The following is a 23,098-nucleotide window of genomic DNA, read 5'->3' on the forward strand; positions in this document are numbered from 1 at the left end:
ATAGTACAAAATCAAACGAAAAACATTAAATTAATATAATTGATGAAAGCGATGGTGATGTACTTGAGATTCTTACTGAATATAAATTAAAACAGTATTTTTAAGATACAGCAATAAAAACAAGAAAATCCTACTTGCTTAAGAAATGCAATGTTATGATCTAATTATATTTTCATTCAGTTTAAGGCAAACAGTGTGGACAAATCCTGTCCACGAGAGTGAGAAAGATGTGTAGGAAGACTTAAGTGTACAAATCTTTTTTGAATAAAACATTTGCATCTAGTTAAGGAAGCAGAGGCAAAATGTAACTGGAAGAGTGGGCGGAGTCAGATTATGGGAAACTTTGAAAGACAGCTGGGGGTTAGGGTTTGATGGAATAAAATAAAAAGCAGAGCGTTATTGTAAATTCTGGTATGGTGGTATTTCATGGTGAAAAACCATTTTCAAAAGTAATAGGGAAGATGGATCAGTGCAAATGCTTGTAATTAAAGACATTAGGAAGGAAGCAGTAAAGCTTTTGCAGAGAAAAATTAATGTCCTAGAAATACTACATTTGACCAGCATTCTGAAAATACAGTTCATATATTATCTTACTAATTTATACACTTATACACCATGGACAAGTCACTTCTCCTTGACTGTGCTTACTTATATCTAAATTCAGAGGGTTGGACTCCATTACAGTTCTCCACAACATACTGGTAGTAAGACAGACAATTTCAGGTAGAACAGAGAAAAGTTAAAAATTTTAAGTTACATATTCTTTTTATTTCATATTTTTACAATTACCTTCTTTATGTGAAGTTATACTGGTTACACATTAGCAGAATGATATAATTTTTCAAAAGAATCTTGACTTTTGCTTTTAGTCATGAGGGAATAACAGGGTCTGGAGTTATCATCCTATCATAAAAATTAGAAAATGGAACCAAAGTAATAAACAACAGTTGTCAGACATTGGCAAGCAGGCAACACTGTGATGAAAACAAGTAAGGTGAACCCTATGAAAACCTTAGCTTTCTGCCTACCAGCAATTTCTAAAGTCTGTACTCAGCAATGCAAAATTCAAAGTCTGGCACCCAATAAAAAAATTTTAAGTATGGAATTGAAGCAGGAAAATATAACCCTTAGTCAGAAGAAAGGCAATCTATAGAACAAATGCACAAATGACAGAGAAAATTAAAATAAACAGAAAGTATGTTAAATCAGGTATTAAAATACGTGTATGATGTTAAGATTTAAAGAAGAACAGGAAAGTAAGGAAGAAAGGTACAGAAAATATAAAAAAAACCTAAATGGAATTTCTAGAGATGAAAAATACAGTATCCAAAATTTTAAAAAATGCACCAGCTATAGTTACAGCAGATTAGACAGTGCAAAGGAAAAGATTTTTGAATGTGAAGCCATAGGAACAGAACCTGTCTCAAATAAAGCACACAGAGAAAAATACTGGGGGGAAAAATACAGCTTCAGTGACTTGTGAGTCAACTGCAAGTGGTCTAACATATATGTATTGAGACCCAGAAAAAGTAAAGCACAGAAGGTATTTGAAGAAATCATGGACAAAATTTTTCCAAATTTGATGAAAGCTGTATATGCACAGATCTAAGAAGCTTTTATAATTCCAAGTAAAATACACACAAAACCACAACCAGGTTTACCCAAATCAAATTGCTGGCAATTATTGGCAAAAAGTATATTTAAAAACAAAAAAGGTACATTAAGTACAAAGAAACTTATATGGTATTGCATACTTATCAGAAACTATGCATTCCAAAAGTCAACGAACAATTTTAAAGCACTGAAAGAATAACAACTAATTATGAAGAAGGACAATCTAAAAGTCTATTGTCAGAAAAAAAATCTTTCAGAAATGAAGGCAAAATAATAATAATTCACCAATCAGCCCAGCTAGAAATTCTGGGAGCCTCTTTGTCTTCTTTCAATCATCACTAATCACCAGGGAAATGCTAATCAAAATCATTATAAGATATGACCTCACACCTGTTAGGATGGCTATTATCAAAAAACAAAAGACAAATGTTGTCAAGGATGTGGAAAAATTAGAACCTTTGTACATTGTTGGTGGAGATACAAAATGGTGAAGTTGCTCTGGAAAACAACAGTATGGAGGTTTCTCAAAAAATTAAAAATAGAACTACCATGTGATCCAGTGATCCCATTTCTGTGCATATATACAATAGAATTGAGATTAAGATCTTGAAAAGATATATGTACTCTGGGTTCATTCCAACATTATTCACAATAGCCAATGTTTGGAAGCAATCTAAATGTTCATTGATGAACAAATGGATAAGAAAAACATGGTATATACATACAATAGTAATTAAGCCTTCAAAAAAGACGTTTCCATTTGCAACAACATAGATGAACCTAAAGGACATTATACTAAATGAAATAAGCCAGTTACAGAAGGACAAATACGTCATAATTCCATGTATATAAAATAGTATATAAAATAGTCAAACTTTTGGATGCAAAGAGTACAATGGTGGCTGCCAGGGCCTGGGAGAGAGGGAAAAAAAGGGTTATCCAATAGGTATAAAGTTTCAGTTAGGCAAGAAAAAAAGTGCTAGAGATCTTCTGTACAACATAGTACCTATAGTAACAATAACTTAAAAAATCCATCAAGAGGGTCAATCTCATGTTAAATGTCCTAACTATAATAAAACATGAAGAAATGAAGGCAAAATAAAATTTTTTTGCAGAAAAAAACACTGAGAAAGTCCATCACTAGCAGATCTGCAAAACGAGCTATGATCAAAGTTCCTCAGGCCAAAGGAAATAAGACAAAGAGAAATAAGGGCAGGGTCTCTCAAGCTTCTAATCAGAGACAAAACAACAATAATCCTATATAATAAAGAGCTAATATGCAAGTGGTTGTCACACCCTCACACCATCACACCATCACACCATAATGGCTCAGACACTCAACACTGGGGAGAGAGGAATGGGGACCAGCCAGGCACAAATGAGCTCGCGAGAGAGTAATGGGGACTAGCCAGGCTGCGGCTCGGGAGAGGAACAAGCCACCCGCCCCACGGTCCCAGGCACCAACGGCTGGGGCTGTGGTCTGGGAGAGGGGCAAGCTACCCATTCCGTGGTCCCGGGCAGCTGTGGCTGCGGCCCAGGTGAAGCTGCCCCCACACGATCCCCTGCGGCTGTGGCCAGCCTGGTTGAAGCTGGCCTGGGTCCTGGGTGCCTGTGGCCGATCAGAGAGAGGGAAGCCTGGGTTTCGGGTGCGGGGTGAGGCAGAGGTGGTTAGGGGCAATTAGGCCAGCAGGGGAGCAGTTAGGGGCGATCAGGCCAGTAGGGGAGCAGTTAGGGGTGATCAGGCAGCCAGGCAGAGGTGGTTAGGGGCCATCAGGCAGGCAGGCAGAGAGGTTAGGAGTGATCAGGCAGACAGGCAGGTGAGCAGTTAGGAGCCAGTGATCCCAGATTGCGAGAAGCAGTCGGACATCCCCCAAGGAGTCCCAGGTTGGAGAGGGTGCAGGTCGGGCTGAAGTACTCCTCTCCTCCCCGCTTCCCCGGCCCGCCTACATGAATTTCGTGCACCAGGTCTCTAGTAACAATGATAATACTTTAGTATTATTACAATAGTAGTAGTTTACTATTGCTGATCACAAATACCCACAAATGTAGCTGTTCAGAACAATATATGTTTATTACCTCACTGTTTCTGTGGGTCAGTACTCAGGCATGGCATAGCTAGATCCTCTGCTCAAGGTCTCCCCAGGCTGCAATCCAAGTGTTGGCCAGGCTGCTTTCTCAACTGCAGGCTTTCCTGGGAAAGAATGGGCTTTCAAGCTCATTTGAGTTTTAGGCAGAACTCATTCCCTTAGAGCAGCAGTTCTCAACCTGTGGGTCACGATCCCTTTGGGGGTCGAACGACCCTTTCACAGGCGTCGCCTAAGACCATCGGGAAACATATATATAATTACATATTGTTTTTGTGATTAATCACTATGCTTTAATTATGTTCAATTTGTAACAATGAAAATACACCCTGCATATCAGATATTTACATTACGCTTCATAGCAATAGCAACATTATAATTAAGAAGTAGGAACGAAAATAATTTTATGGTTGGGGGTCACCACAACATGAGGAATTGTATTAAAAGGTTGCGGCATTAGGAAGGTTGAGAACCACTGCCTTAGGGTCTTATGACTGAGTGTCCTGACTCTTTGCAAGTTATTAGCTGGCTGTCACCTACAGATCCTAGAAGCCAGACACAGTGCCTTTCTATGTGGGTTTCCTCAACATAGCTGCTTGCTTCATCAGGCCAACAAGGGGAATTTCTTGCTCCAGTCTGCTAAGATGGTTTCTTACAGAATATAAAGTAATCAGAGAATGACATCCCAGCACCTTTGCTATAAACATAATCTAATTAAGGGGTGCCATCCCATCACCTTTGCTAATTCTAGGAGCAAGTCTCAGGTGCCTCCCGAACTCAAGGAAGGTGAGCTACACAAATGCACGGACATGAGGAGGTGAAAATCATTGGAGGGGTCACCTTTGGGTCTGTGTGCTACATAATTATCATGGAAACTTGCTGCTTAGAAAAAGGTAAGTGTGTTTAATTTTAGCAATAGTCCTCCATCATTCTAATTAGGTGCTGGTAAATTTCCTGGGTCGCATCCTGTCCAAGGTAAAAATCCACGTGATTGTAGTGTGGAATACATTTGTAATAAATAAGCCTGGTGATGTTCGGGAGTAAGCTTTCAATGTCCCTGGGATCAGCCACAATGTCATGTCCACCACTCCACATTGCCGTTGGCACTTCCATCTTAGTCACGTTGTATAAGGGAGGTGTAAACTAAATACAGTTAAAGAGAGGGAGAGAAAAAAGAAGAGTTTTCACGAAAAATCACATTAGAGAAGTAACAAAATCAGTTTTTAAGCATCTACTTTAAATGTTAAAAATGTGCCGTTAGGATACAGTTAGTGATATATAAACATTAAAATGTGAAATTTACTTGAAAACACTTTAGTACAAAAATATGAATTGTAAATTTTAAAAGACCACCATTATACTTTTGATTTGATTTTTGGGGAAATAGAAAAGGATCCTAGAGAAAACGGACGCATTTCTTTGGTGGGGCATCTTTCTAGTAGCACTTGGACTGGGAATGTGTCCTTTTCAAACAAAATTTTGGATGGGCTAAAATAGGACAAATATCAATACCCCTCCACATATGCTGAAGTCTGGGCCCAGGGAATTATTGACATTTGAGAAGCCTCTTCAGGGAGCGTTGAGACACGTACATAAAAACACACATTTGAAATACAATGTTAAAAAGCCAGCCTGTTACAGAAAAATCGGGCCTGGCAAGTTTTTCCTGCCCCTTTCTTTCTGTTAACACCACTCATGCTGATTTGACAAATTCCACTCCCCCAGTTCCAGGGTAGTCCAGGGGACCAGGCCTGGCTAATTTGTTCTTCATTCTTCTGGCCACAGCGATTATATAAGATGACTAAAACAGGGCCCGAGTTCTCTCTGGAACTTTTTGCTAGAGCTATTAAGAAAAACATTGCCGCCCTAACCGGTTTGGCTCAGTGGATAGAGCGTCGGCCTGCAGACTTAAGGATCCCAGGTTCGATTCCGGTTAAGGGCATGTACCTTGGTTGCGGGCACATCCCCAGTAGGGAGTGTGCAGGAGGCGGCTGATCGATGTTTCTCTCTCATCGATGTTTCTAACTCTCTATCCCTCTCCCTTCCTCTCTGTAAAAAATCAATAAAATATATTTTTTAAAAAAAGAAAAACATTGCCTTTTCCTTTGGGTTTGCAGTTGGAAGAACTGTGTGAGCTAGATACATCAGTCACCATCCTACGACTACTATCTTGGAAAGAACTTAAAAATGGAAACAGCATTTGAAGGCAGAATTCAGAGAGAAAAAGCAAGAGAGAGCGAACCCCAATGCCAGTGTTTAAGTTCCTGGCTATTGTGAGTTCACCATTGTACATTTTAGCTCAGTAAAGCAGTATAATAGAGTTTGTTTCTGCTACTTGCAACTGGAAGTCTTACCTTTTACCATTTGCTACGGACTAACTTGTTTTCCCTCTAAATTCGCATGTTAAAACCCTACCCCAAATATGATTGTATTTGGAGATAAGGCTTTTAGGAGGTGATTAGGTTAAATCCAATAGGATTAATGGAGGGGAGACAGAGGTCTCTTTCTCTCTCCAAGAGCACACACCGAGGAAAGACCATGTGAGCACATAGCAAGGAGGAGGCGCTCGGCAAGCCAAAGGGAGCCCTCCCCAGAACCCGACTAGGCCGCTGCCCTGTTCTCAGACTTCCGACTTTCAGAACTGTGACAAATACATTTCTGTTGTTTAAGCCGCTCAGTTACGGTATTTTTTTAAATCTCAGCCTGAGCAGATGAATATACAATAGTTAATTTTGGCAGCAAACAGTTTACCCTCAGTTTGTTTGGGTTTTTCTTATTTTCTCCCAAAGTCCTACACAAACTTTTCATAGCGAAACCTGAATCACCATTTTAAAAAAATAGAATCTGTAAGCTTAATGATAAAGCTAATACCTGTGAGTCAGAACTTATCCAAACAGATATCTGAGTCTCACATGGTGAGGCCACCATCTAACAGCTTTTTCTGGGGCAGCTATATACTCTTGCTAAAGCAGGGAATTGGTTAATTACAAGAGTAAATGGTACTTCGCCATAGCATGTTTGTGTGTTTGGGCACACCCACTTACACACATATAACCATAGCAGTTTAGAGGAAAATCGGATTTTTCACACCAATTAAGTTACGCATTTTTACTGTTGTAGTTAATATGGTGGCACTTTAAATTTGCTATTCAAAAAGTTTCCAAATTTCCTCAGCCCTGATTTGTAAAACCCTTGTATCTTTTTAAAACAAATTTTATTATTATGTTTTAGAGAGAGAGAGACAGAGATGAAGGGAGAGGGGGAGAGAGAGTAACATTGATCTGCTGTCTCTTGAACACCTCCTACTGGGGATCAAGCCTTCAACCTAGGCATGTACCCTACCTGGTTTTCACAGATAATGTCAGGAAATATCTTGACATACCATTCTCTGGCTGATAGCACTGCTTCTTCCTGAGGGGAATATTTCTGTTTGGTGTATCTTTAATTATCCTTTATTGTTTATTAAAAAATGAATAGCAAATGACTTTCCAAGACAGTGTTAACAAGACAGTGTTAGCTCATTTTATGAGAGATGGATAAGAAGTCAGAGGACATGTTCTAGAAATATAAATTATGTATCTTTATTTCTCTCTTTAAAATATGGTCTCAAGCGCTAAGAGTTCTTTTCTTTCTTTCTTTCTTTCTTTCTTTCTTTCTTTCTTTCTTTCTCTCTCTCTCTCTCTCCCTCTCTCTCTCTCTCTCTCTCTCTCTCTCTCTCCCTCCCTCCCTCCCTCCCTCCCTTCCTTCCTTCCTTCCTTCCTTCCTTCCTTCCTTCCTTCCTTCCTCTCTCTTTTTTTGAGAAGATAGTGGAAGAAGAATGGACTTTAGATCCAGAAACCCCTGGATCATATTTTGGTTCTTTACTAGCTAAATAATTTCAACAATTTACCTAATCCCTCTGAGCCTTACAAGGTCATTATGAAGATAAAAAATAATGATACAGCACATGGTAAGAAACCAATAAGTAACATCTGATCTACAAATAATAGCTGGCATAGTTTGGGACCTACTAAGTGCTTAATGAGTAGAGACAAAAGTAGGTTTATAGTTGTTCATATGAAAAATAACATGATGAATAATGATAATACAAGAATAAACTGTTTTTGCATACTCACAACTGTAATCCTACTTTTGCCCCACCCTATATCTATTTGTTCATTTGCGATATGCAACTGATGATTGTTAGAATCATACCTGTTGGAAGTGTAACATGTTCTGATAAGGGTTTCCCCAATCAAAAGCTTGGAACACACCAGAATGAACCGCCTATAACAAAATAAAAAGAATAAACACATTAAAATGATATAAAAGCATACATTTAGAGACAGTAAACAAGAAATATACAGAGAAGATTGACATTATGTTCCACTTTTTAGCACATGAGAAAATTTCATAAAGACTAATAAGCCAAATAATAACAATGATACAAATTTATACTAATTAATGAAACTGATTATCAAGCTTATATTCCTCCCTATAATTTTCCAATGAAAATCCTCAGACTGCAATGCTTTTAAGTGTTACAATGCTATACACAGACATTTTTTAAAAGATGCTGAACTGAATGATTCTTAAATATCTTGGCTTAAGGAATTTTTATTCATATTTTTTAAAGGCACCACCTACGTAACTCCTACATTAAACAATGACTGCCAGTATTCTTAAACAACTTTAAACCTTTCTATCCTTATCAGGTGGTCTAGGATATTACAATGTTACTCATTATTCTTAAACAATTTTCTTACTATTGAAAGGAATGTTTATTCACAGAACTTCTCAGTGCTTCCTGTGGAAGGTGTGGCATGGCTGTGTCCTTTTGTCGGCAAGGCCAAACATCCTGCCGCCTTATCAGTAATGTTGCCACAGGCTGCATGTCTGAGGTGCCATGCATGCCTATGTTTGCATTTTAATTTTAGATCAGATGTTGGAATAGAAACATTCATACACCTAGGGGTTCCTTTTTCTGTTATTTGCCACCCATGCCGATTAGAAGAGACAGATAATTTTTTTTTTCTTGTTCTTGATCTTTTTTATTTTTTTGCTAAAAGTATTACAAAGGGTATTACATAAGTGCCCTTTTTATCCCCCCCACCCTTGACAAACCCCTGCCCTCCCTTACCCCCCAGTGTCTTATGTCCATTAGTTATGCTTATATAGATTCATACAAGTCCTTCGGTTGATCTCTTACTCCCCTCCCTCCTGTCCCCCAACCCTCCCTGGCCTTCCCGCTACAGTTTGACAATCAGTTTGAGGCAGCTCTGCCTCTGTATCTATTATTGTTCAAAAGTTTGTAATGGTCTTTATTATCCATGAATGAGTGAGATCATGTGGTGTTTTTCCTTCATTGACTGGCTTATTTCACTTAGCATAATGCTCTCCAGTTCCATCCATGCTGTTGCAAACGGTATGAGTTCCTTCTTTTTCACAGCAGCATAGTATTCCATCGTGTAGATGTACCACAGTTTTCTAATCCATTCATCTACTGATGGGCACTTAGGCTGTTTCCACATCTTAGCTATGGTGAATTGTGCTGCTATGAACATAGGGGTGCATATATCCTTTCTAATTGGTGTTTCTGGTTCCTTGGGATATATTCCTAGAAGTGGGATCACAGGGTCAAATGGGAGTTCCATTTCCAATTTTTTGAGGAAACTCCATACTGTCTTCCATAGTGGCTGCACCAGTCTGCATTCCCACCAGCAGTGCAGGAGGGTTCCCTTTTCTCCACATCCTCTCCAGCACTTGTCATTTGTTGATTTGTTGATGATGGCCATTCTGACAGGTGTGAGATGGTACCTCATTGTTGTTTTGATTGAGACAGATAATTTTTACCTTTACATCAAGCACTTCATTAAATTATTCTGACTACTCTAAAGGGTTTTTTTTTTTTAACTCATTTATTTATTTATTTATTTATCCTAACCCGAGGATATTTTTCTATTGATATTTAGAGAGAGAAAGAGAGAAGGAAAGACAGAAATATTGATGTGAGAGAAACACATCTATTGGTTGCCTCCTGCATGAGCCCTGACCAGGGGCCTGGGTCAGGGAGGACTCTGCAACTGAGGTACCTGCTTTTGACCAGAATCGAACTCAGGATCCTCTGTTTCACAGGCCTATGCTCTATCCGCTGAGCCAAACTGGCTAAGGCTCTAAAGGTTTTTTTCACACTCATTGATTTAAACTTGATTTTTAGTTTTAAATGATTCCCATCAGATTTATATTGACAGAGGCAGCAACCTTTTGTTATTGAAATTCTGCAAATTTTCAACAATGGGAAGCAATAGACTGTACTAGCTAGGAACTTGGATTCTGGCATCAAACAGACCTGGTTTGAATCCAGGCTTAACAGAATATTGAACCGGTGGGTCCAGGACAAGATATTTATCTTCTCTAAACCTATTTTTTCACCTGTGAAATAGGAATGACAATAATATTCTTCTTGTAGGTTGTGAAGATTAAATAAGGCAATGCATAAAAACATGTAGCACCTAGAAATGTTCAACAAATCTCTTTTCACTAATATTACTACCATCATCTGCATCTTTGTCTATGTAACTTATGACCAAATATTTTATCCCCCACCTTTATTTCTATCCTGAAGAGTTCTTCCTGCCAGAGAAGGGTACTTTTTAAGAAGAGTCAGCTGTGCATGTGTAAGGGATTGGCTATTTAGAGAGTGGAGGAGAGAGGGAAAGACAGAGAGAAATATTGATGTGAGAGAAACACATCAATTGGTTGCCTCTTGTATGAGCCCCGACCAGGGGCCCAGGCCAGGGAGGAGCCTGCAACTGGAGGAGCCTCCATTTGTAGAATGGAGATATCAATGTCTTTATTGAAAGATTGTTATGAGAATGAATTTGATGATACTGAATGAAACCATGTACACAATAGCAGAAGAACACATAGTAAGTGCTCAATAAATATGAAATTGAAGTTGTATTGCCTGGAAGGTCATGGCCATCAGAGAGGCTCCGTCTCCTCACCAGTAGGAGGCCCTATGACTCAAACTTCATTTTCCCTATTTGAGTGTGAAGGCTTATCTCCTGAAGGTAGAACTCTTCAAAGAATTTCCAAAACTCTCAACTAGTGTGTCAGGCTATCTATAGCAGTGATTCTAAATTTTAAAGCAAAGAACAGGGTGTAGGTTAAATTCCTAGAGTTCTCAGCTATATTAAAACTTTGGGAAGTTCTCTCTCTCTCTTTCTTTCTTTCTTTCTCTCTCTCTCTCTCTCTCTCTCTCTCTCACACACACACACACACACACACACACACACACACACACACACTTGGGTCAGACAACTATACTAATTGAATTTGACTTACCTTTGAGCTTGTCAAATATTGAGTAATAGAGTAATACATGCACATACAAAGCTGAGGGTAAAAATAGACAACACTAATCTATTTTAATCCCTCCCTAATATTTAATTTTCTCTGAATTATTTCTCTGAATTATTTTCACACTCTGAAATGGCCTATATGCCAACTAGAAGGTGAAATAGTGACACATAAAGTTCTATTAAAGCTAGTGATTTCCAAGAGGAGAAAATACAAGTTTTCCTAGAAAAAGCAGTTTGGAGTAATCTAAGGATCAGAAGTCAGTGACTATGTCTAGGAACCACGCCCAAACTCCAGACCCGGAAGATGTGAAGACTAGAAGGGTGTAAAGGAAATCCGCATGAGTTTACGCTGATTCTAGAACACCAGCTGGACAGTGGCAGGTGCCTGCAAAACCCTGCAGAGAGTTCTCTGGGAGCTTTCCTTGGGGATCTTGCAGAGATGTGTGTGTCTCACATCAGAAACAGGAAGCACGTACCTGGGCCCAGTGTAGCATGTTCTGAACAGATGTTCCTGCCGGACTCTGTGCCATATAAACATCCAAGCGACTCTATAAAGTAAAGAGATTATGTCTCATTTGAAGGCTCATCATATAATCACATCACAAGGAAATGTGAATATCTTTTCTCTGTTTTTCTTTTAGGAATAAACATATAGCATAACCTCTGAAGACTCATTATCCAAAGAAGCCCACCTTTAAGAACTTTCCCTTCCCTTAGCTCTGTTCTTCTGTCCTGAGCAGTGTCTCATAGAGCCCACAGAGAGCCTCCCACTAGTCAAAGACAGAAGATAATACAGATTTTCTTTCCAGTCTTGCCTGGGACAGGTCTAAGAAGACAAGAAGTCATTGACCTTCTTCTTCACCCGATGTCATGTCCCAAAGACATTCCAAGAAAGTTGTTCTTTGTAAGACATTGAGAACACATCTGAATGTTCCCTTTGTCATCTGATTTTTAAAATGTGGTAATATTCTGCAAGGTTCTTCGAAAGTTTGTGGGGCATAATCCATCCAATATTTTAACCTCCATTAACTTTTAAATTTATTCTGAATTTTAAAAACCCTTGATTTTTTTCATAATTTCAATTGCATTTTTTTTTTTTTTAAATATATTTTATTGATTTTTTACAGAGAGGAAGGGAGAGAGATAGAGAGTTAGAAACATCGATGAGAGAGAAACATCGACCAGCTGCCTCCTGCACATCTCCCACTGGGGATATGCCCGCAACCAAGGTACATGCCCTTTGACCGGAATCGAACCCGGGACCTTTCAGTCCACAGGCCGACGCTCTATCCACCGAGCCAAACCGGTTTCGGCAATTGCATTTTTTTTAGTATGTAAAAGAGTTATTTTCCACCAAAGTTGACATCAGAAACATCTTGGAGCTTAAAAAAAAATACAACTACTTATGAGTTACCCAAACCTAGAATCAATATTAAAATCTCTAAGACTGAGTTCTGGACATGTGTATTCTTTCAAAGTTCTACAAACACTCTGCTTAGGTATTCCTGGTTATACTGTACTAAAATAAACATTCTTGCAGGCATTGTAATATTCCATAGTCCAGTACCCAACAGTGAGAAAAAAGGCATTCTTACTATATAAATATACAACAGGGGCCCCCCAATTTATGTTCAACTGTTATTTTGTGACGTCTTTCTTTAGCAAACTCTCAAACCATGTTGAGAGGGTGCTTTTGAAATTATCTCTATTGAGTTTGCTTAAAGGTCTTTTTACTTACCTTTACCTACATGAAATGCTTCCATCTAAGTGATAGGCAAGCATAGATTCCCTAAGATGTGAAAAGGCAGTGGCTAAAGCATGTTTTGCATAAACAATTTTTTATAAATCTTGCTTGAAAGCAAGGAAAGTGTTAATCAGTGCTTTCCACTGACAGAGAGATACAAGTCTCTGGGCAGAATCTGTGGCATAGGTGGAAATCAACTTCAGCTCTGGTTACAAACATATCTCCTCCCTGGCTGGGGAGTAAGCAGTAACTTCCCCTCTTTTTCATTCCCACTCTTTGGGTCAGCTAGTGGTAACTAAAAAAAGGAAAGGATCTCAGTTAAGCTGGAAAGGACTGGACAAGAACTCTAACATTTATTCGTCTCAATATCCCTTAAACAGTGAATGTATAGCTATCATTGAAGAGCCACCCCTCCATCCCTTTGAGTTAAAGAAGTGGCTCACAAAATGGCCATTTCCAGATCACTCATGAAAGTAAAAAAAAATGATTTAAAAAATAGAGATACCTGAGCTCACTCCCTAAAATTCTACTTCAGTAGGTCTGAGATAGGGCTCAAGCTCAGCAAGATTAATTTCAAAACCATAGCCATAGTCAAAGTGAAGGACTTTTCGGTGTGGTGCTTTGGCCACTAGCAAGAGTTGATGAGTATTTTCAGCAAAAACCTTCTTCTCAAATCCTCCTACGAAACCAGGTGGACTCAGCTTTGGTGGGAAGCCACGAACATGCTAATCACATTTCCAGAGACAAAAAAAGCAGATCTTGAATGTAGTTTGTATGCAATTTATAGTGAAATCTCCTAGCTGCTGTTTAACAAAACATTTGCCTTCCCAATCCAACTATTTACACGTACCATGTTTAAGTTTTTTGGATCAAATCCACAAAAAGAAAATAGGAAGTTGCTGCAAATACGATGAAATAGCTTCTGGTTGCACACTTTGGTGGCAATGAATTGTTCAAGAAATGTATGAGGAGAGAACATCTTGTCACCAAATAACACCTGCAAATTCAATTTAAGACACAATCAAATTTCATAGATGTGCATGTCAAGAGTGGAAAATGAGTGGTAATTCAGATAAGAACTGGACAGAAGATGACATCTCCTTAGTACTTATAACTCAGTGAAAGTGGGAGTTCTGTTAAATTTTGTCCTTGTAGTTCTTCCAACTCACCTCTTTTCCCAAGATCCTTTACTTGGAGTATTTTTGTAAAGTCCCCTAAGAAATGAGTCCCCACAGAACACTGTTAAGGCTTTGGCATACGGGATACTTTGGTTTGATTTTGGACTCTGTCTCTTATACCTTAGGAAAGTATTTACTTTCTATTATCCTGAAATTTCTCAACTATAATGGAAACTTAATATGCACTAAGTAGGACTGCTGTGAAGATAAAAGGTCATGTTTAAAAGGCACCTCATGCATTTTCTAGGACCCAGTAAAAATTCCAAATACAATGTTATTATTATATTTAGTGACTGACACAGACTTAAAGAGTCATTCCTTGCAGAATCTTTTCATGAACTCTAGAGGCAAAAGCTGAACCCAAAGAAATGAATCTCCACTAGTGGAATTTCAAGCAATGTTACAGGTACGTTTAACTTATCTTTTGAACTTTAAGAAATTTAATTTAATTCTTGAAATTAAAACATAAATTAATATCTAAACTCCTTGCATATAAGTACAATCTTGCATTTTTAAAAATAATAACTATTTTTATAATCTTAGGAAAATAAACTAGATATAAAGCTGAAAAGATTTCTTTTTATTCTTAAAACTTTTGGAAACCTCCATTTATAGTAAAAAAAAAAAAAAAAAAAAAAAAAAAACCCAAAAAACAACTGTCATATCTCTCTCCTGGAATCCTTCATTAATTGACTAAAAGACAACAATAAATAGCATTTACTTTTATTACACAAATACCTTACAATGTGTTACACTATCTTTGGTAAACTAGGTCTAGTAAATTCCTACTGGTTATAATTTGTTAAATTCTGAGCTTAAAAAATAGTTACCTTATACAGTCAAAGATAATCTTCATTCAATGGAATATCTTATATTCCATGGAATATTAATGAAGTATATGATACGCCATGACGTAATATAACCCTTAGTGCCAGAGAGAGGGAGGAAATAAGGAAAGACGGGAGAGGCTACAATATGTTAAACTCATTCAAATCATACTTCTTTAGGTCTGACAAACAATAATTAACCATTGCAGAAATTATCTAATTTATTCTGGCCTCTTATTCACTTTATCCCAATCAGTGGGTTAATCCACTTAACAAATTGTAACTCTTCCTATATAACTGTCTACATGGTAGTTTAATAATAGTACCTATCTTTTAATAGAATGTCGACATCTATGTTCTCAAGTGTGATAACCTAAATAGATCTCCACAGGAATAAGTTAAAGTAGAAGGCAGGATCTGATTTTACTCAGTGGACATTTTTGTTTTTCATTTACCAATATCTTGGTCATCCACACTTGGCAGAAAATTCATGTGAAAGAAAACAGCCAATTCAGAGAATAATCAACCAGGGAAATACTATTGAAGAAAGAGGTTATAGCTATCATAAGGGGTCCTTGTTCTTTGTTCTGAGAGTTGACTTTTCTAAAAGACAGAGTGAATTAGCACAGTAGTCTCTGACTTGACTCCACTGCTATGTCCATGCATGAATGACTCAGCTAAACTACCACACATTTACCTAAGAACAAATTATTGCTCTTTTAACCTAAAAGCGGGGGTAATAATGCAGACTAAGTAGCCATATAGCATCCACTTGGAGAGTGATAAACATGCTGACTTGTCACTGTAATTCCAAGTTTGTTCTGGAGGGGGCATGTTTGTCTCATAGCAGTATAGAGATATGCTTTTTCTGTTAACTCTTTTGGCACCTGTATGAGAATTAGAAAAGCCCTCTCCCCTTTTATTCTGCACACATGGCCCCATGCCAGGGCACATGGCTGGCCAAGCAGAACATGGTCTGGATTCAATAGCTGAGCTCCATAAATAGCTACATTTTGGATTCGATAGCCTGTTTGGCTGCATAAGGATCTAAGACTGACTTCTTCAGGTTGGCATGGAAAATGACAACATATAAAGAGGGCACTGACCATGGATGGTCTGATCAGATCTGGATTCAAATTCTGGTTCTGTCATCCGTTCACTAGGTGATTTGGGACAGAATGCTTAGTCTCTCTGAAACTCAAATTCTTCTTTTAAGAAATGGAGGCAATATTAATAATCCTTATTGTTGTAGATAATATGTTAAAAAAAAGCAAAGGGTCAAAGCAAGCTATACTTTAGAGAAAAGAAAGAGAATTAGGAATTAGTGGGCCACATGTGGTAGCTCCTCTATTGGAGTTAAAGCTCTTTCAGGGCAGCCTTTCGAAAACTACAAATCTGATCAAGCCATTTCTCTGCTTAACATACTCCATTGGCTTCCCATTACTAACAGAACAAAAATCTAAACTCCTTAACATGACACAATTGCTTTCCATTTACTGTCCCCTACTGTCCCTAGTCAAGTCTACCATGACTCTCACATGCACCCTAATTTTCAGTCATATCAATCAGCTGAATGTACCTTTATAGACATAGCCATTTTCTGATGCTATGCTTTTGAAATAGTAGCTCCTAGATATATTTTCACAGAATTGAATTGAACTGCACTACACCACCGGCATATCAAAACATGTGAAAGGCTGAAGCAGAGCTGTACAAATTGAGAAAAATAGAAAGAGCCCACCATCTCAAAATATCTCTTAACTGTGTGGAAATGCTAAAATAAATTAGCAAGCTCTTTACTCAGCATAGGGCCCAGTCTAGGCTGAATCTCTATGGCACAAGGGGGTATTGTGAGCATTTTCTATGTTGCTTAGTGGTTTTCCTGCTACTGTGTTTCTGGGTTGTATAAGTATAGAATTGACTCATTATAGGTTAATTTGCTTATTATTATTATTAGTATTATTTACCAACCAAAATCCCTGGCTTCTATAAAAATTGTCTCAGCTTTATTTGCTTTAATTGAAATCATTGATTTCAATTATACACTGTGATTACCTTTTGTCTAGTAGGGGAGAAGCCATATTAATATGCAACAGGAAAAAACACCAATACACATAGACCAATTCTCCTTGATAAATGATCAGTTTAGTTAGCTGTCAGCTAGTAGAAAAATCTGGGGTCAAAGACCCCATCTGGCTTCACGCTGTGATCTCAACCACTACTCATACTGCCCCTCAGAAACCAGGGGCCACTGGGAGAAATTTAACCTACTAGATTAAACAAATCAATTACTCAATTCAGCATTTGCTTTATCTGTAACTGAGGAATGACATACATGAGAGAGAAGACACTGATGAAGATAATAGGGTAGAATGGCATCAGAGTGAGCCCCCTGAACTCTATTACTAAAATTGCACATCATCAGTAAGCTTACATGGATACCTCCAACACTTATTATAGTCTCAGAGGTTTGTAAAATGTCATCTGGTTTCCTTCTATTGAAATCAGTGGGAACAGAGCTAGTTTTCATTCTACAGGTTTAAACTGGAGAAGTCACATACCTTGACTCCTTCTCTGGAAAGATTTGTTAATTTTCTCAGAGGACTGTGGGTGTATTTCACTGTAATGACTGGAGCCAATGCAAAAAATATTTTAATCCTTTTAGCCAGCTCTGGGTTTGTAGAGAATGCTATGAAAGCTGAAAGGGAAGAAGACACTAGTTTATAACAATTCTTAATTTATCTTAAATAATAGCAGAAGTATTATATTAAAAACAACAACAAAACAAATATAAAATAACTCAGAGTAAACACCATTTGTAGGAAGGAATTTTCTAAATTTCTCAAGGATGGAATTGGCTAATGCAGAATAAAGTGTTTTCTGTCTCCAGAGAGGACAAGAGTTGCATAGAGGGTTCAAATATCCCTTGTAGGGTATGTCTAGGTAAACTGCTAGGACCATTCCTGCTCAACCACTGTCTTTAGTATCAGACAAAACTGAGCTATAATTTTGGCTTCCCATTTACCAGCTGTGTGAAGATTTGGGTAAGTTATCTACCCTGTATAAGTCTCAGTTTTCTTAATCTGTAAATGTGGAAAATAGAATCCTCATAGAATGATTCTTTTGACGGTTAAAATACATACATATTATTTGGCAGTATCACCATTAGAAAGTATCTCTATATTACCATTTGTAAAATATGAATGATAATGGTTTCACATGTCTGTAGTTTTCAATGAGAGAATGTATGTAAGGTGCACAGTATAGTTCAGGCATATAAAGACCTGCTTTATACTAGGAACCTAATTAGGATTAAGATATAGGAAAGAGACTGGGGGAAGTGCTGTTGGCATTGTTGAGGTCTGTAGCTGAATGGGGAGCAGTGAAAGGAGTGAAGTGTCTCATGGCTTTGAGGCATGGCCCCATCCACATCCACTCTAGCCCAGTGCACCCTGGGAAGTGAAAGGCACACTAATCGTGGCATATGATCAGTGGGTTTATAATTTTCTGCTTTCCTTTTGGTGTCTTCTCTAGACTACGAGATCTTTAAAGGAAAGATGTATATCATATTTATTTCTTACCCAGTGTCTGGAAATTGTTTGTTGTGCACATAGATAAATAATTCTCTCAAAATAAATACATTTATGTATTATGAGAGAATTATAAATAATCCTTCTGGCATCTTTATGAATCTACATAGATTCAGTCCAACGGGAAAAGAAATCACTGTTGTGGTCCTTGTTTCATTTAATCTTCAAAAATCAGCCAGAGGAAAGGGTTTCCCACCTCAAGTCCCCAAGCTAGAGACTGCACAGAGGGAATAAATCCTGATCCCTTTCATAAATATGGAAGAAGATCCTCTGACACTCTCAGATCACACCTGCCCCAAACACACCGATGGTGGTGCCTTGGGAGTGGCCCACGTAGAAGAGTCGCTCCTGTCCAGTTTTCTCTACAATAAAATCAATCGTGGCTGGAAGATCATATTTAGCCATCTCATCCACACTGCAAAAGAAGAAAACAACAAAATTGGAAAAACATATCTCATTGTTAGGCCTGCAATATCCAAACACATTCACTGCAGACATTCGCTTTTCTTAAATATTAAGACTAGAGTCAATATATGATATTATGGGTCTCTGTGACTTTTGAGGATGTCACCTTGATTGCAAGAATAACGTTGTTAAGAAAATGGAACCAGAAAAATCTGATTTGCAAAGATCTACAAAGGCTTTTCCTAAAAGGCCAGTCATATTTCACCTAATTCTACAGCAGATTTACCAAACTCCCTTAAAAAGAACAGTGACCTAGATAAAAGCACACCGTTTTGCAGACCTCAGCCCAGAAACACTGAGTCAGTGAAGACTCGTGGTAATCTGAGTATTTATCAATCACCTCAGGTGCTTTTATTCATGTGTGTAGTTGGAAAATACTCATGTAGGGAACCAACATGTTATCTGCAATAGTTTAATGACACAACTGCACTGGGTGTGGAATTAGGAAATGCAAAATCGCTTCCAGGTATAAGGCAGGAATGAGGCCAAGGAAAAACTGCTTTAATGACCTTCAAGGTATGGTTCCTCGCTCTTATGCAAATACAGAGGTTTGATCCTATGACCAAGACCTGACTCCAGGGGAGGGCAGAGTTCTTTCACTTCTTGGAGAGTAAACATTTGAGTGTCTGGTTCACAAGCTTTTCAACTAAAACCTTGTTTCTGGTCCCATTTCTCAATCAATTCCTCTTTAATAAGAGCACTATATCAACTTCTTTTGGGGTCCATATGGACAAAGTGATAGTCTTGGAACTAACCTTTCTAAAGCTGACTTTTGCATTTTGATTTTTTTTTGCATATATATTTTGCATATACATGCATACAGCAAGTGGTGTTTTAAAATCAAACATAAGTGCAATCATAAGGGCCTTATTTTCAGAGCCCATAAAGAAAGTCGGAGTAGAGGTGGAAATATTCGTTTTCTTCTTGTGAATTCCATTGGATGCATTTGAACAGAAAGGGAAAAATCAAAGGGTGTTCATTCATATATAAATGACAAAATACACACTTTATTTTATATATATATAAATTTTTTTTTTACCTGAAGGCCCAGAATTCTGGTGATTTGGGTGAGAATTTCAAGTGTTTTCTGGACCAGGTATTTCCCCGGCTGTTCCCCATCCACACATCATAACCAGTATCTGCTAGAAGGAAAGCCAAGCTATTGTTGGGCAAGTTGCAAATCCAGTTACTGGCAGATGCAACTAAGCCATGTTGCAAATACACAACAGGTCTTGGATCTGCAAAACAGGCAACAAGAATTTCATGTCAACTTTCTTAGTGTCTATAAGAGAAGTCTCCTTCCTGCCTTCCTGTAGTATATACACGAAAAGATGAAATTTGGTGCCAGGCAAACCCAGGTTCTAGTCCTTTCTGAACTACTTACTTGGGCAAGTTATTTACCTTCTCTATGTCTTATTTTTTTTCTTTGTAAAATTCGGATTTTATATCATGTATTGTATTATGCTGTAGGAGCTGGAGTCAGATAGTCCTGGTTCAAAATCTATTCTACTATGTATTAACCTTTATGGTTAACTCAGTTCACTTATCTGTATAATGGGCAATAATAAATGGTTATCTCATAGTGTAGTCACAAGAATTAAATTAGAATTAAAATACATAAGACTGTCCAGCACAATAAATATTTGCTCTATTATTATTTATATTGATAATATTTTATTCCTCAAAGAGTATATGATAACAAAACTAACTTTTTCTCAAAATAATAACAAAAAAACATAAAAATGCCATTTGTTGAATACCAGGCACTATGCTAGATTTTACAAACACAGCTTAATTTAATTTGTACTCTCAGAAAGCAAAATTCAAGAAGATAAGTGAAATGTTATGCAATATAAAATTGTTAATTTGGTATAAAAGCCCTATTGATAATGTAGAATTGAAACAATTTGACTAAGAAACAGAAAAGAAAAAGAAGGAAGCTGGGAAACTTAGAGAGGAGATAAGAGTGACCAGTGACCAGAATTATTTTGTCTTTTATAAATGGTTTGTGAAGGTCACTTTTGGTGCTGCACCAGTTACCTGAGATTGGGTAGGCTAGAATGGACTCTCAGAGAGCCTTCAGCCATTTGGAAGCAAGGAACTATGCCCATTTATGCACCTTTTCAGAAAACAGAAAGAAGAGGTATTCCAAATTCTACTAAAGTTAAGTACCACCAGATAGCAGTCATAGTCTATAGCCCCTCTCTGATCTGAGCCCTCAGGCAGCTTCTTCTTCTAGAGGCAGCTTTCCATCTCATGCATTTTGGCAGCTACCTGGCAGAGATCATAAGATAAAAGCTTGTGGAAAGAAAGTTCTCATGAGTATTTATAAAGAAACTAGAGTAGCTAGGCCGGTGTGGCTCAGCAGTTGAATGTCAACTCAGGAACCCAGAGGTCACAGGTTCAATTCCTGGCCAGGGCACATGGCCAGGTTGTGGGATCAATCCTCAGTAGGGGGTGTGCAGGAAAGACTGATTGGTGTTTCTGTCTTTCTATCCCTTTCCTTCTAAAAATCAATAAAAACATATTTTTTAAAAATAAAGTTATTTGTGGGAGTGGATGGTTCTATTAAGTCAACACCATTCCAATTTAGATTGTCTCTTTAAATAATTAACCTTTCTAATGTTAGGGAGTTTGTTATACAACACTCCAAAGAATAAATGGAGCTAAAAATCAGAAAAGAAAGTACAGTTCTTGCCAAGTGGATCCCTCTTTTCTCTACAGATATTAACATCTATTGCAGCGAGCTAGAAATGGCTCTTGCATTAAGTTCAAGTATAAAACTAATAGGGTCAGATTTACTTAAGAACATAAACTTCCACTGAATTGGGTGGAAGATTAATACAACTGATATAATACCAGTTAGAAAGCTATTGTACTAGTTGAAGCAATAGATAATAATGGTGTGTTAACCTACACTTGAGCGATATTGAAGCTGAGAGAAGTTTGTGAATCAGAAAGAAATTTAGAAGGCAAAATGAATAGATCTTGGTGACTGGCTGTATATAGGAGGTAAGGGAGAAGAAAGTATCAAAATGACCTTTCAGTTTCTAGATTTAAGCTGGAAAGTAGTTATCTCTAGAGTAAGAAAAAGTTTTCTTTTTGTGCTTGTTAGGAAGGAGGATAAAGCGAAGAAGAAAAGGCTAAATAGACAGTGTATGGGAAAATTCTGGAAAAATTCCAAAGGCTTATACAAATGAAAGAGAGTAGTAGAGGAGGAGGTGATGGTTTTCCTCCTTTGATGGGAAGGCACTCGGCTCTGTTTAGAATAAAAACTGCTTTGCTGCTATCAGCACATCGAGGAATCTCTGCTTTAGGCATTATTTCTTTCACAACAAAATAAACCCTACCTGTTCTTGGACATCCTCTCCCATGAGGAATCCTGTAAATTCCGAGGACATAGCCATCTTTTGTCACAACATCATAATTTTCATAAGGATAACCCCAGTACGAAATGACTTGGCTCTGAAAAGAGGAAAAACATAGATATATATCTATTTATGTTGTGATCTTTTGATTTTTATACCTGCATTGCAATATAGTACTTTCAGCCACAGCCTACTCTTCCCCAGTATATTGAGACAGAATAAAGCAGGAAAATCAGGATAACTTGAAGAGGGTTTTAAACTGGGGATGGATGCATACAAAGCATGGGTGAGGCAAGGTTGGGTGACTATACAACCTGGGTTCTCCTGGCTGGCCTGGTATTATTAATACACACTGGCTCATTCTCCAAATGTTTTGACAAGATTATGTGGACATCTAATGAGAGAAACCATAGGTGATAGTGTAGTACCTTGAGGCTAGTACCAAGTGAGCTGTTACCTCCTTATTACCTTAAAGGAGATGAGAGGAAGTGGTTACCAGAATCAGAATGAGAAAGTCAGGTAGAGAGGGTCACATTGAGAGGACCTGTGATCTCTAGCAGAGACAGCCTGCCTAAGGTGACCTCCAGGACAATAACTCATCTGATTGCACTCTCCTCCTTCCTTCTGATCTCCTGTTCAGGGTTTCCATTGTATGAACTGACCTAAAAACTAAAATTCAGGGGAGCTTATTGACCTAGTTCTTACAGGTCAGCCTCTTAGACAGAAAACAATGTAAGAAAATACAGAGTGGCTCTAGAGGGGTAAACATAAGATATATCAACTACAACAGTACAAAGAAGAGGAGAACTATTGTTGATTGCATAGAAGATGGTTTATATCCCCTGTTTTATTAAACTCAATATATAACCTTTCAGATAAAATTAT

The 23,098-nt window shown here is 37.9% G+C and overlaps 1 protein-coding gene across 1 annotated transcript in view; it reads right to left on the reverse strand.

The window, feature by feature from the left end:
* Positions 1–3,644: 3,644 nt before the first annotated feature.
* LIPK (lipase family member K) overlaps positions 3,645–23,098 on the reverse strand; it is a 38,098-nt gene continuing 18,644 nt past the window's right edge. Inside the window, exons 4-11 of the mRNA XM_070431896.1 lie at positions 22,196–22,310; positions 19,885–20,083; positions 18,686–18,795; positions 17,352–17,488; positions 13,636–13,782; positions 11,518–11,589; positions 7,893–7,964; positions 3,645–4,841 (exon numbers count right to left, since the gene is read on the reverse strand). Coding sequence (XP_070287997.1) covers positions 4,608–4,841; positions 7,893–7,964; positions 11,518–11,589; positions 13,636–13,782; positions 17,352–17,488; positions 18,686–18,795; positions 19,885–20,083; positions 22,196–22,310 — 1,086 coding nt within the window. The 3' untranslated portion in view covers positions 3,645–4,607. The remainder of the gene's footprint in view (positions 4,842–7,892; positions 7,965–11,517; positions 11,590–13,635; positions 13,783–17,351; positions 17,489–18,685; positions 18,796–19,884; positions 20,084–22,195; positions 22,311–23,098) is intronic.

Source organism: Myotis yumanensis, unplaced genomic scaffold (assembly GCF_028538775.1).
Source record: "Myotis yumanensis isolate MYYU_CA2020_CCGP unplaced genomic scaffold, mMyoYum1.0.hap1 SCAF_13, whole genome shotgun sequence".
In the NCBI taxonomy this organism is placed as follows: Eukaryota; Metazoa; Chordata; class Mammalia; order Chiroptera; family Vespertilionidae; genus Myotis; species Myotis yumanensis.